The sequence below is a fragment of the Barbus barbus genome (assembly GCF_936440315.1).
Source record: "Barbus barbus genome assembly, chromosome: 36".
NCBI lineage: Eukaryota > Metazoa > Chordata > Actinopteri > Cypriniformes > Cyprinidae > Barbus > Barbus barbus.
This window is the reverse complement of record NC_136714.1, coordinates 11,560,912-11,573,429: the sequence shown is the minus strand read 5'-3', so window position 1 is coordinate 11,573,429 and position 12,518 is coordinate 11,560,912. Positions and strand designations below refer to the sequence as shown.

Genomic DNA, 12,518 nt, shown 5'->3' with positions numbered 1-12,518 from the left:
GCAAATATCGTTCCTGGGAACAGTTCTCGACTCAGCTCAGATGAGAGCCACAGATGGTTCAGAGAATTTGGGAGATCTTTGGCAAGGCCAAGGTAGGCCTCTTTGCCTCAGAAGACAACTCTCACTGCCCAACTTATTATTCGAAGGTCAGAGATGCGTTGGCCCACGACTGGCCCAACTTCCTAGTTTATGCATTTCCCCCAATCGCCCTGATCCCACTGGTTATCGGGCGAATCAGGGAACAGGGACACAAGGTTCTCTTGGTGACCCCCCTCTGGAAGAACCAACCTTGGTTGTCAGAGCTAACTATCTCCTCTCTCAAGCGAACGGGACAATATGACACCCTCGGCCCAAGCTGTGGCCTCTGCACCTTTGGCCACTCGACAGGAGCCTACGAGCCTCCCAGAGCGCGTGTTAAACACTATTTCTTAATCTTAGCACCGCGTCCGACACTATCAATCATTCAAACATTCTTTTGAATAGACTAGAAAACATTAGCATGGGTCAAATCGTACTTATCTGACCGCCATCAATTCATTGCAGTGAATAAAAGGTATCATATCGATCACAAGTGCAGTATGGAGTACCTCAAGGCTCAGTACTAGAGCTCAGTACTCAGTACTACTGTTACCCTTGGGAAATATCATCAGGAAACACGGGGTTAGCTTTCACTGTTATGCTGATGATACTCAGCTCTATATTTCTTTGCGGCCCGGTGAAACATACCAAATTGAGAAACTTATGGAATGCATAAACTGGATAACGAGTAATTTCTAACTGCTAAATTCTGAAAAAACAGAGGTGTTAATTATCGGACCTAAAACCCCCAACAAGTAATAACCTAGAACACTGTCTAACACTTGATGGCTGCTCTGTCGATTCTTCGTCATCAGTCAGGAACCTAGGTGTGCTATTTGATAGCAATCTCTACTTTGACAGGCACGTTTCTAGCATTTGTAAAACTGCTTTTTTAAAAATAATCTTAAAAATATATCTAAACTGAGACCTATGCTCTCAATGTCTAATGCAGAAATGTTAATTCATGCGTTTATGACCTCAAGGTTAGATAATTGTAATGCTTTATTGGGCGGTTGTTCTGCACGCTTAATAAACAAACTACAAAAGGTTCAAAATGCAGCAGCTAGAGTTCTTACTAGAACCAGGAAGTATGACCACATTAGCCCGGTTCTGTCAACGCTGCACTATAGATTTAAAAATTTTGTTAATTAATTATAAAGCACTGAATGGTTTAGCTCCTCAGTACTTGAGCGAGCTCTTATCGCACTTCATTTCCGGCGATATCGTTGACCTGATTGCACAGCAGAGATGGGCACTCGAGTTAGTGACTTGAACTCGAGTCGCAGTTTTATAGACTTCAGACTTGACTCAGACTCGACCTGAAATGACTCCAGACTTGACTCGACTCGAGGAAAAAGACTCATGAATATTTTAAAAGCAACTCGAGTCTTTTATCCTTAAATACTTATCTAATTGATATTCAAAAGGCTGACCGCATCCGCACCCCGGCATTCATCCAGACCGCGAGCCGTAACAGCAGCATCATTTTAAGTGAGCAGCGCATCAAAACAGCGGAGCGGATCATATATCTTTCAGCGCTATATTGTCTAGTATTTTTTTATCTAAAGCCAAACACACTTTATTCAAGCCCTTTTAGTTCCATGCGCTTTCCCTCTCTCTCCTGACGCATGCCGGCGCTAAGTTTAGAGCTGCGATGATGTGGTTATTTTAACAACAACAACAAAAACATGGTGAGCAGCAAAATTATAGGTTACTTTCACTAAACCACAGCAGAAAAAAACAATGCTGCAAATATAGTTATTTATCTTACTATTTATCTATCTATAACCTATGACTCTGACTGTTCAAACCAGATGTGGCAAGAAGTTTCTGATCATTTAAATGTTCTGAAGAACATAAAAAAAAAAGAAAAAAAAAAGTAGGCCTAATTATAATTGGGGAAATTGTTATTAGATGGCTAGGATAGAACTTAAACTTTGAAACTGTTAGTTATCTTTCTGCTCAAGATGAGAACGTTTTGATTATATCTACACTGTTTTTAGTAGACTAGATACTGCTTTTAAGTAAAATATTGAAATATTCAGGAAAACCCTGAACAGAAACAGTATTTTCTTTTTTGTCACATGGCCTCTCATGTCTCTAAATGTAAAAATAGAATACATTTAAAAATGTATTTATTTATTTATTTTGTCTGGACCTTTGCTTGAAAGAAAATATAGAGGCCACGCCTCTTGTAACTTTAATTGAATACCCCTGACTTGCATCATAAAGAAATAATTTATTTGTATGGTTTTGTAATATCTGTGTCAAATATTTCCTTATGTGTCATGGTAGATCGGACTCTTATTATAGAATTTGATTACAGAAAAACTACTTTGAACATGGTAATGGATTAAAACTTAAGTTACAGGCTGGGTGTACATTAACCTTACATCTTAACACCTCTTTTTTTTTTCAAAGCAGATCATAGATTATATATTTTGTCTATAGCCTATAAAACAGCTTCGTAAATATGAAGATTTCAATACATGAGGATTCTGAATGGGATTTTTTTTTTAGACTTGAGACTCGACTCAGACTCATGACCAAAGACTCAAGACTTGACTCAGACTCCAGCGACAAAGACTTCAGACTTGACTCAGACTCCAAGTTAAAGACTTGTGAACATCTCTGTTGCACAGACACTATTTAAACTGAACTGAGCTGGACGATGACATCACTGAATTCAATAATGAAATGCCTTTAACTGAAAATTGTGTGTTTAATCTTGTCATTTTACATTATTGACACACTATTTTCCTATTTTGACACAATTTGTATCGTTTAAAAGCACTATATAAGGTATATAAGCGCTTCTTGAAGGGTGCCAGGAGGCTGAATCCGCCTCGGCCCCTCACTGTCCCTACATGGGATTTGCCCACTGTGTTGAGGGCCCTGAAGGGCCCTCCTTTTGAGCCGCTACAGTCTACTAACCTTCAGTCACTGTCGCTAAAGACTGCTCTGCCTCTAGCACTAGCATCGGTAAAGTGAATAGGAGCCCTGCTGGTGCTTTCCGTTAGCTCTGCCTGCCTGGAATTCGGGCCCAACGACTCCAAGGTCATCCTGAAACCAGGGCATGGTTATGTACCCAAGGTGCTCTCCACTCCATTCAGAGCTCAGGTCATCGCGCTCTCTGCGCTTCCTCCCTCTGAAGAGGACCGGGAGTTATCCTTGCTCTGCCCTGTCAGAGCGTTGAGGGTTTACATTGAGTGTTCCGCCCATTTTAGGTGGTCGGAACAACTCTTTGTTAGCTTTGGTCACTGCGCCAATGGGTATCTGGTCACGTAGCAGAGGCTCTCTAAGTGGATAGTTGATGCCGTTACGCTAGCGTACTCTTCCTTGGGCCTGCAATGCCCCATCGGAGTACGAGCCCATTCCACCAGAGGTATCGCCTCATCTTGGGCGTGTGTCTAGTGGTGTGTCTATTACAGAGATCTGTGTGGCGGCCGGCTGGGACTCGCCGTCCACATTTGCTAGGTTTTATAACCTGGACGTACCGGCCTTGCAGGCCAGAGTCCTCTCTGCTTAAGTGGGCACACACTTACATTATGCGAACAGTTCTGACAGAGATTCCTTGACCGTGACGTGCTCAAGCTCTCTGGTTGGTTTGCTTGTTTGCTTTCGGCCAGGAGAGTGCCGAAGCTGTACGAGTCCTCTGGAACGATTACCCAGGCCAGGCGTGACCTCTATGAGTTTAGCCCGCTTTAGCCTTGGAGAATATTGTTATACTTCCCTATAGGCATTGATTTCTTAAGGAGGTATATTATGCAGTCGTTCCTCTACCATAGCACGGTGTGATTGTACTGGGTTCCCATAGCATCTTTAAACAAGATGCAGTACGAGTGAAGTATCGTCAGGGAACGTACTCTGTTACTTACATTACCTCGGTACCTGAGATACGGGAACGAGTACTGTGTACTTTGACGTGCTAGGTAGCTACACGACTCAGTCGTCGCTTCAGTTGAAGTAACCTAAGGATCCTATGGTAAAACGCCCGTTTATATAAACAGACGGTTCCGCCCATTCTGGCAGGCTTTGTCGCCATAGGCTCGGGCAGCTCTGCTGCCGAGCCATTGGTTTGTTTTTAATACACCGCATGAACCAATGGCCGTGCAGTTTCACTGCGTGATTGAAAAAGGGCTTCAGTTCAGGAGAAAATAGGCTTTTCCCCATAGAGTCTTTAAACAAGACGCAGTACTCGTTCCCGTATCTCAAGGAGCCAAGGTTACGTCAGTAACATAGTGCTTTTTTCAGGATTCTTTGATGAACAGAACATTTGAAAGAACAGCAATCATTTGAAATTTAAAAGCCTTTACTGCTTGTAAATTCATAATTATTACTACTACTATTATTATTAATTATCAATACTGTTTATAAAAGCATTAAGGAACTTGTATTAAAACATACTCAACATATTCAAGAATTCAAATGCAGCTGATCAGAGTGCTGAACTACAGAGTTTAATAACATAGCTGGCGCCGATAGCCTAGAGTAGAGTGTGTGCGCTTAACTGCTGTGGCTAATGGCTAATGCATCCCTTGGAAATGTCTGTCAAATCACTAAAAAATGTATTTTATAAAGCAGCTCGTCTTTCATCTTGAGTCACCTGGCGGGGAGGATACGGTGAGTTCAGATGTGTGATACAGTTCTCTAATTAAACGGAAGCCGTGTGCAGGAATATATCTGATCTCCCGAAATACAGTGTGACGAAATTCACTGGAATATTTGCCTGGGATGGTAAATGTGGTTATTTCAGCGTGGATAGGCACAGATGTGAAAACCCGACATGTGTGTCAATCACCTTAAACACGTCTTTTTTTTTGTGCCGTTGTCTAAAGGGTAACGTGTGTAAGAGCGTTCAAATTTATAAAAGCTTTCACAGCACTTCAAAGCTCCCTGACCACTCTAGCTGCCTTTTCCGATGTAATAGACAGATAAAGGCAGCCTGCGCTCAGGATATTACGATTCAATTCGTGCGAGCGACCAAGCAGTCCCCGTTTTCCACCAAAACCAGCTGCAGCTTAAAAGAGAAGACAAAAGTGAGTCCAAATGTTAATGGTGAGCCACATGTTTCTTACTGGCGTAAATCAAAATTGCTTGTGAAACTTGCTCGTATATTGAACGGATACACGCTGAACGCCACATCTAAGCCGACTATGAAGAGAGAATGTGCATATCAAAAAGCTTTCAGCAACCATGTGCTCTCTCAGGGGATGAGGGTTGAGAATGTATTATGAAAATTGAGATGAATAAGAAAAGGATTCTTACCTGATTCTGGATCACCTGTAGAAACAAAAAGTCAAAAGTACAAAGTCAGAGGCACCGTTCCAGAACTTGGTTAAAATATTACAGATGCATAAAACAGAAACTCTACTCATTCTTTTATCTAGTCACATTTTTGGTCCTTACAGAAAGTAAATCGCTAATATCTCAAGACAATCGAGACTTTTTGAACTGGCTTGCATGAGAATATGAATAACGGCATCTTAAAACAAGCTGGCGCTGTTATGGAGAGAGCACAAAGGGAAAAAAATGGGTCGGGTTAAAAATAAAGAAATTAAATCGTAATGGATTATGAGGTCCTATTCATCACACCAAAAATGAAAAAAAGAAAACACATACTCTTACAGTATATAACAGTATAAATAGTTTTTCCCAATAACAGTATACCTACAGCGTAGGTTCTTTTAGTGAACACTGAAACATCACTAATTTACATAGCACATTACTCGCATTGAAATAATTCATTTTGCTCTGTTTGCAAACTATGAATACAAAAGCACCATACATCCACCGGCAGCCAAAGCGGCTGTAATTCTGAGGAAACCAGAAGAATTTGTGCTAGTAGTGAGGGAGTGTGCAGGCGGCTCTATGGATCCTCACAGAGTAAAAAAAAAAAAGATCTGTTTTATGTCTTAATCAAATACTTCAAGTGTATAACCAATTTTTTATAAATGCAGATGAAAAGTAGGTCCGCCTAAAATAATTATGTCTCCTCTGGTGCTCTGTGCACATAAATGATATCAACCAGAACATCAAAAGAATTTGGCCAAAAGAAGAATTACAAAACAAACATATAAAACCATGAGTTTCTGTGTTTTCTCTACAGGTGTGGTTTTGTATGTTGGTTTAAAATGTCAAAAGGTTGTCTTCTAAATCTATTCAAACTAAAATCCCTACATCCTAATATGATCCCTACATCATAATATTTTTGTAATGGCTATTTGGGTAAGAAATTAACATAGTACAACCACACTGGCATGCATTCAAATGAGGATCAACTATAACGATGGTAGATTTTGGCTGAAAGATTGACAGGGTGAAAAACAAGTGTGTCAGGTCAGGACTGGCTTGTCACATGAGTTGTATATGTTCTATTATGCAGTCAAATACAGTTTTGGTTTGCCAAATCAATTGTTGATAACACCACTTAAAGCCTTTATATATAATGCATTATAAAAGCAGTTTTAATGCATTAATTACACCTTGTAAATCATGAGCTCATAGTATGATGTCATGAATAACTGTAACCACAGTTATAATACATTATAATACTTATCTTTCATTGTTACACCTTTAGAAAGTATATGCATTTAAACACATAACAAACAAACCTTCAAATATTATAATGTATTTTAACTTTGGTTACAATTAGTTATCAACCTACATTATGAATATATTTATAATGCATTACACATAAGGGCTTTAAGTAAAGTGTTAGCCAATTGTTTTATTGTACTTTTTCCAATTATTTCTGCTTAATGAATAGTTCTGTGATTCATGACTGTATTTTATCTTTCGAGAAAAAAAAAACAAAAAACTTTTCAAATCATTATCAATAAATAGCGAGTGCCCACTGTGACAACTAAAGTCATATTATGTAACAAAATTCCCAGCTATGCAAGTTACATGAACTAGAATGAAAATATGTGACAGCCCCCATTTCTCATACATCTAATTTCATACTGATTCCAGCAGAACATGTTTGACAGACACACAATTTCTCCATCGATGTACAAGATCCATGATTTCATGACAGTTCATCTGATGGTAATAAACTGACTTGGCATTTGCAAAAAAATTAAAAATAAAATACATATATAAATAAATAAATACATAAAATAAAAATAAATAAATAAAATAAAATAAAATAAATCTGTTTGTGTTTCTATCAGTGACTACAGCAGTTCTCTCAGCAGGTCAGATGCCCTGTGGTTAACTCGCTCTCTGAGATTATATACCTCCACAGTAAATGATTCTTAAGGCCTGGAAAAAATATATATTTAGCCCTGCACATTTCATGTTCCTGTTGCTAAACTCACAGGTAACTCACAGCAGAGACAGGGACAGTACAACACACTGTATTAAGGCTCCAAAATGCCAAGATCAATGCAAATATACATTAAATAGCCTTTGAATAATGTGTTAAATCGGTCTCAGTAAAAGCTACGAGCTGTTGTTAACATATGTAATTACAAACATGCTTTTAGTAAATGTCACATTTTCCCTACTTCATATGAGCGTCTGCCTCAGCTGGAGTCATGGGAAATGATGAATGTACTCACTCTCTAAATCCAACTGGCAACAACAAGCAAAGTGTTGCCAAGATTAGCCATCGTAAAGGGAGCAGACTTGTTGTTAAACAAGTACATTTGTCACCTGAAGCAGACATTCATCATTTAACGGTTTGTCGGTAGTCTGTCTTTACAAATATTACGGTTAGGAAAGTGTGATAATATAGAAGCAACACAAAATATATATTAAATAATATCCAGTCAGGGATAACATGCTGCCAGACATGCGCAGACAGCTTTAAAATAAAAAAAATAAAAATAAAAATAAAAAATTAAATTAAATTTAAATAAATTTAAAATTAATAATAATAATAAAAAGTTATTGTCCCCTTCTGAATTATTGAAGTTTGTGGACATTTGTTAACACTGTATGAAATGATTTTGTTGTGGATTGCAGCAGAAAATATAGAGATATTCTGGTGGTAAAATGGACAAAAATTGTGCCCCTTTTATTTCTTTGGTGTTCAAGGTTTCAATTATCTGATCTTCAGGTGTGAAGAAAGTATTTTTCAAATGTCACTAGGATGAAATAGTTCTGCAAGGAAGAGTAGGTCGCAAAAATCCTCTGCAGCAGTGTGAAACACTTATAAATAACTACAGGAACTGTTGCAGTTATTGCTGCTAATGGGAGTGTAACTAGTCATTGACTCTAAAAAGGTAATCTCTTTTTCCCACAGGGACACTGGTTGTTACATAACCTTAATAAAAACATGAAATATGTATCTATTTTTATAGGTTTTTAGTTGAAAATCTGATGACATGTATTGTAAAACTATGCAAATAAACAGAAAATAAGTCAAGGGACAAACACGTAAGGGCTTTTCACATGAGAAGTAGTTAACCCTGGGTCATTCTACACCCTGGGTAAATGGAATCCTGGATTTCACACTGTTTATAATTTACCCGGGGTTAACAATTAATCCTGGGTATCCATAAACTGACGTTTCACACTTTACATTTCTAAACCCCCGGTTAACGCTCTTATTTGCAGTGTCAGTGTCACAGATTGGACATTTGCAGCATGTGACCTGTTTACATATGACTTTTGGACTGCGCATTCTCATGTTATATATTGCAGACTGTCCTCAAAATTTTTTCCTGAACTGACTTTTCGGTGAACTATAAAGGTAAAAATAAAACCGTCTCTTTCTCTCAAATTCACACATTTTCGGTCACCATTTTACATTTTCCTCTCAAACTCTAAAACGACTGTTTATACACCACTGTTTCTGTGACTGTCCAAAGCATGTGAATATGAAGTACGAAATTAGGTGTCTGTAGCTAATAATCTAATTGTACCATCCTAACATCGTATTCTAACAATGAGGTGCTAACCCCGCTACTAAATTACTAGTGTGAAGCATACTCTTTCATACTAAAACATACTTTTTCATACTGTACTTCTAGTTAAAAGCAAAGTTTAGAACATCGATAAAATGGGGTTAAAGTCATGGTACTCTCGTGAACGTGCATCAAAGACTGACACGGAAGAGAAGAAATCATTGAATAAAGTTGTTATTTTTGTTTTCTTCGCATACAAAAAGTATTCTCGTAGATTCATAAAATTAAGGTTGAACTCCTGATGCCACTTGGACTATTTTAGCAATGTCCTTACTAATTTTATGGGCCTTGAACATGTCAGTTACGTTGCTGTTTATTCAGGGTCAGAAAGCTCTCAGATTTCATCAAGCATGTCATTAATTTGTGTTTCAAAGATGAACAAATGTATTACGGGTTTGGAACGACATGAGGGTGAGTATTTAATGATAAGATTTTCATTTTTGGTTGAACTATTCCTTTCAGCGCCCTGTACTGCAGTGTGCCCATACAGTACATACTGTACACAAACTCTTTCTAGGTTACTTTTAATTGCAATCGCAAAGTTTAATCGCAACATATAATCATTGCAGTTGATAGTGTTCACCGTCTGTTTGATTACATGTAAATTGTAACTAACTACATGATTATACTTTACATTTCTGCCATAGTCACCACTAATAACCAACTACTAAATATAATGTAGAAACTTAAACTTTTCTGTGAAGCTGCTTTGCTACGACTGTATCGTGAAAAGCGCTATACTAATCAACTTGAATTTTCAAATGAGTCCACACAAGTCCTTTGTTCTCGCTTCCACTGAAGAACTGATGCTCTTTAGATCATTCTCAAATCATGCTGAACATCATGATCATCAGGTTTTACATAAACTCCTGGAGTTCATGCAGTTTGAGTCCTGCTGTCTTCAGAGCAAAAGGGGGCATACTAAATAAATTAAAACTCATGTTAATATTTTACTTCAGCTTTCACTCCAAATGTAATGCTGCTAATATAATTTGTAATGATATAAAACATAATTTTAACTAATGGTCTCGAATGTCTGTTCAGTATACAGTTAAGATATGCATCTCTTCTGCTATGGTGGAAGCAAAACATACTTATCTTTACAGAAAAATCATCTGAAAACTTTTAACAGACATTTTTGTCAACGTCAACAACAGAAAGCTAACAAAAAACCAAGAGAAGAGCTAAAGCCTAACCACTAGCTGACAAATGTGTTTATTTTCAAATAAAAGCTCTCCACACTGCTGCCTGTCATGAGGGTGGGCGCAAGGCTCTTGCTGAAGGTGACATTTTGCTGTGCTGAATTAGAAATGTTTTGATTGAAGAGATGGAAACTCAACATAAAGTATCTGGATTGAATCAAGGCACCATTACAGTGCAATGAATTCAGGCAAAGTAAACATCATTGGGACGTTGTTGCAACCATGACACATTACTGTTTGCCAAAACATTTTCTTTCCAATTAGCAGCTTGCACTCATTACTCTAGTTTTGGATGAATAGACACATTGAATAAGGTTATGGCAGTATCGAGCAGGGAAGCTTTACAAGTGATGAAAGTAAAGCTGTAAAAAAAAAAACATTTTCCATCTGTTCATGTTTCTGTCGTATAGACCTTTGATAGTGCTAGAGCCCCCCATCCCTCCCCTCAAGACAAATGACTTGTTATTTGAGTACATCAATCTTTTCATTTATTAGTACATAATTCATTCAAGGAAAAATAATGTTGTGTGATAATGTACCTCACACCAAACATTATTAAGGGAAAAAACAAGAAATTATTCTCTCAGTCTGATATTGTCTCAACTTGATATTGTGAAAAAGAAAGACTATTTTATTAGAGAATGCTGTAAGTAAAGGATAATGCACAGTCATTCTAAAAAGGTAGTTTTAGGATCATGTAAATTATCTGACTTATTACTTGAAAAAAATAAAATAAAAAAAGAAAAATCCATCATTAATTACTCACCCTCATGTTGTTCCAAACCTGTAAGACCTTCGTTCATCTTCTGAACACAAATTAAGATATTTTTGGTGAAATCTGAGCGCTTTCTGACCCTACATAGACAGCAACGCAACTACCACGTTCAAGGCCCAGAAAGGTAGTAAGGACATTGTAAAAAGAGTCCATGTGACATCACATGATTCAACCATAATTTTATGAAGCTACAGAAATACTTTTTGTGTGCAAAGAAAACAACTAATAGAAATGAACTAATAAGAGATGGACGTTCCACGTCAGAACGCCAGCTCTTGCTTCAATATGCAAGCATCGTGGTCCTCTCGTGAATGCGTGCAGAGACTGACACAGAACCAGTGGTGTATAAAGTATCTGAAAGCCATACTCAAGTAAAAGTACAGATACCTTACCAGAAAATGACTTTGGTAGAAGTTGAAGTCACCGTTTAGAATATTCTTTGAGTAAAAGTCTTAAAGTATGTGATATTTATTGTACTTAAGTACGAAAAGTATTTTTTAAATCTTAAACGTACTTAAGTATTGAAAGTAAAAGTACAAGTAAATGCAAAATGGAAAAGAAGCAAATAAATATATTCCAAAAAATTTTCATACACTGTAAAAAATTTAGAACAATTGTGGGAACTGACAGATTAATATTGACTCAACAAATTGCTTCCCAATAATTCTCCCAAAACAAAACAAAAATGCATTGTAGTAATTTTAGCTGAAGGTTTTAAGTTAAGTTTAACTTAAGTTTAAAAACTTAACTTTTAAGTTTAAAAATATACATTCACCTAACATATTAAATTGTGCTCAGCCTATCAAGCAGAAGTGAAAAATCTGTGTTAGCCTTTGCAGCAAAAAACGCGTGTACGCATGTGCCTGAGAGAAACCATTGCTGTAGTGAATTCAAATTCCTGTGCGCGAGAAAGCGGAGCCGATACCGAAAGGCGACAGAACATCATTTGCAGACGGATTTTTCATTATAGTGGTGAGTATTCTGAGTTTCGTATTTATTGTTTCACGTACAACATTGTATTTTGCAGAATAACAGTGAATTCACACCTTACTGGTGTCATGTTGGCGTTTATAACTAAGTTTAGCCCAAACTGATCTCTCGGTAGGGGTGTGCGATATAACTTATATCTGTAACGGAACGGGTCAGACACAGAAGACAAGTGAAATCACAAGGTGTTTATTTACAGGGTGAACAGCAAATAGCAATCGTGCGGATTCTTCGGACTTGGTGAGTGTCAATTCGTGAGGTTAAAGTAATAGGAATGTCAATCACAATCAGTCTCTCTGTCTTGACAGATCCTGGAGTTTGGCAGCGTCAGAGAGGCAGAGACATCCGAGGATTCAACAAAGCCACCGGGGACAGACGAGGAGGAGGACTGGAAGAGGACAAGGCAGAAGGTAAGTAAGGACAGGTAAGTTATTTGCAGGTAGATATACTCAGCTTATGGGAAGCAGAGACGGTCCATGTAGCAATCCGGATATCGGACTTTGCAGTGCTTGTCACGTCACTTCAAGATCGGACGATCTAGTGAGCTGAGGGAAGTGCTTT

General features: G+C 37.8%; 1 protein-coding gene across 1 annotated transcript in view; it reads right to left on the bottom strand.

Moving 5' to 3' along the window:
* Positions 1-12,518, bottom strand: part of LOC306856314 (neurexin-2-like) — a gene marked incomplete at both ends in the record, with an annotated part of 392,379 nt that overhangs the window by 341,802 nt on the left and 38,059 nt on the right. The window contains one exon of the mRNA XM_079395511.1: positions 5,347-5,361. Coding sequence (XP_079251637.1) covers positions 5,347-5,361 — 15 coding nt within the window. The remainder of the gene's footprint in view (positions 1-5,346; positions 5,362-12,518) is intronic.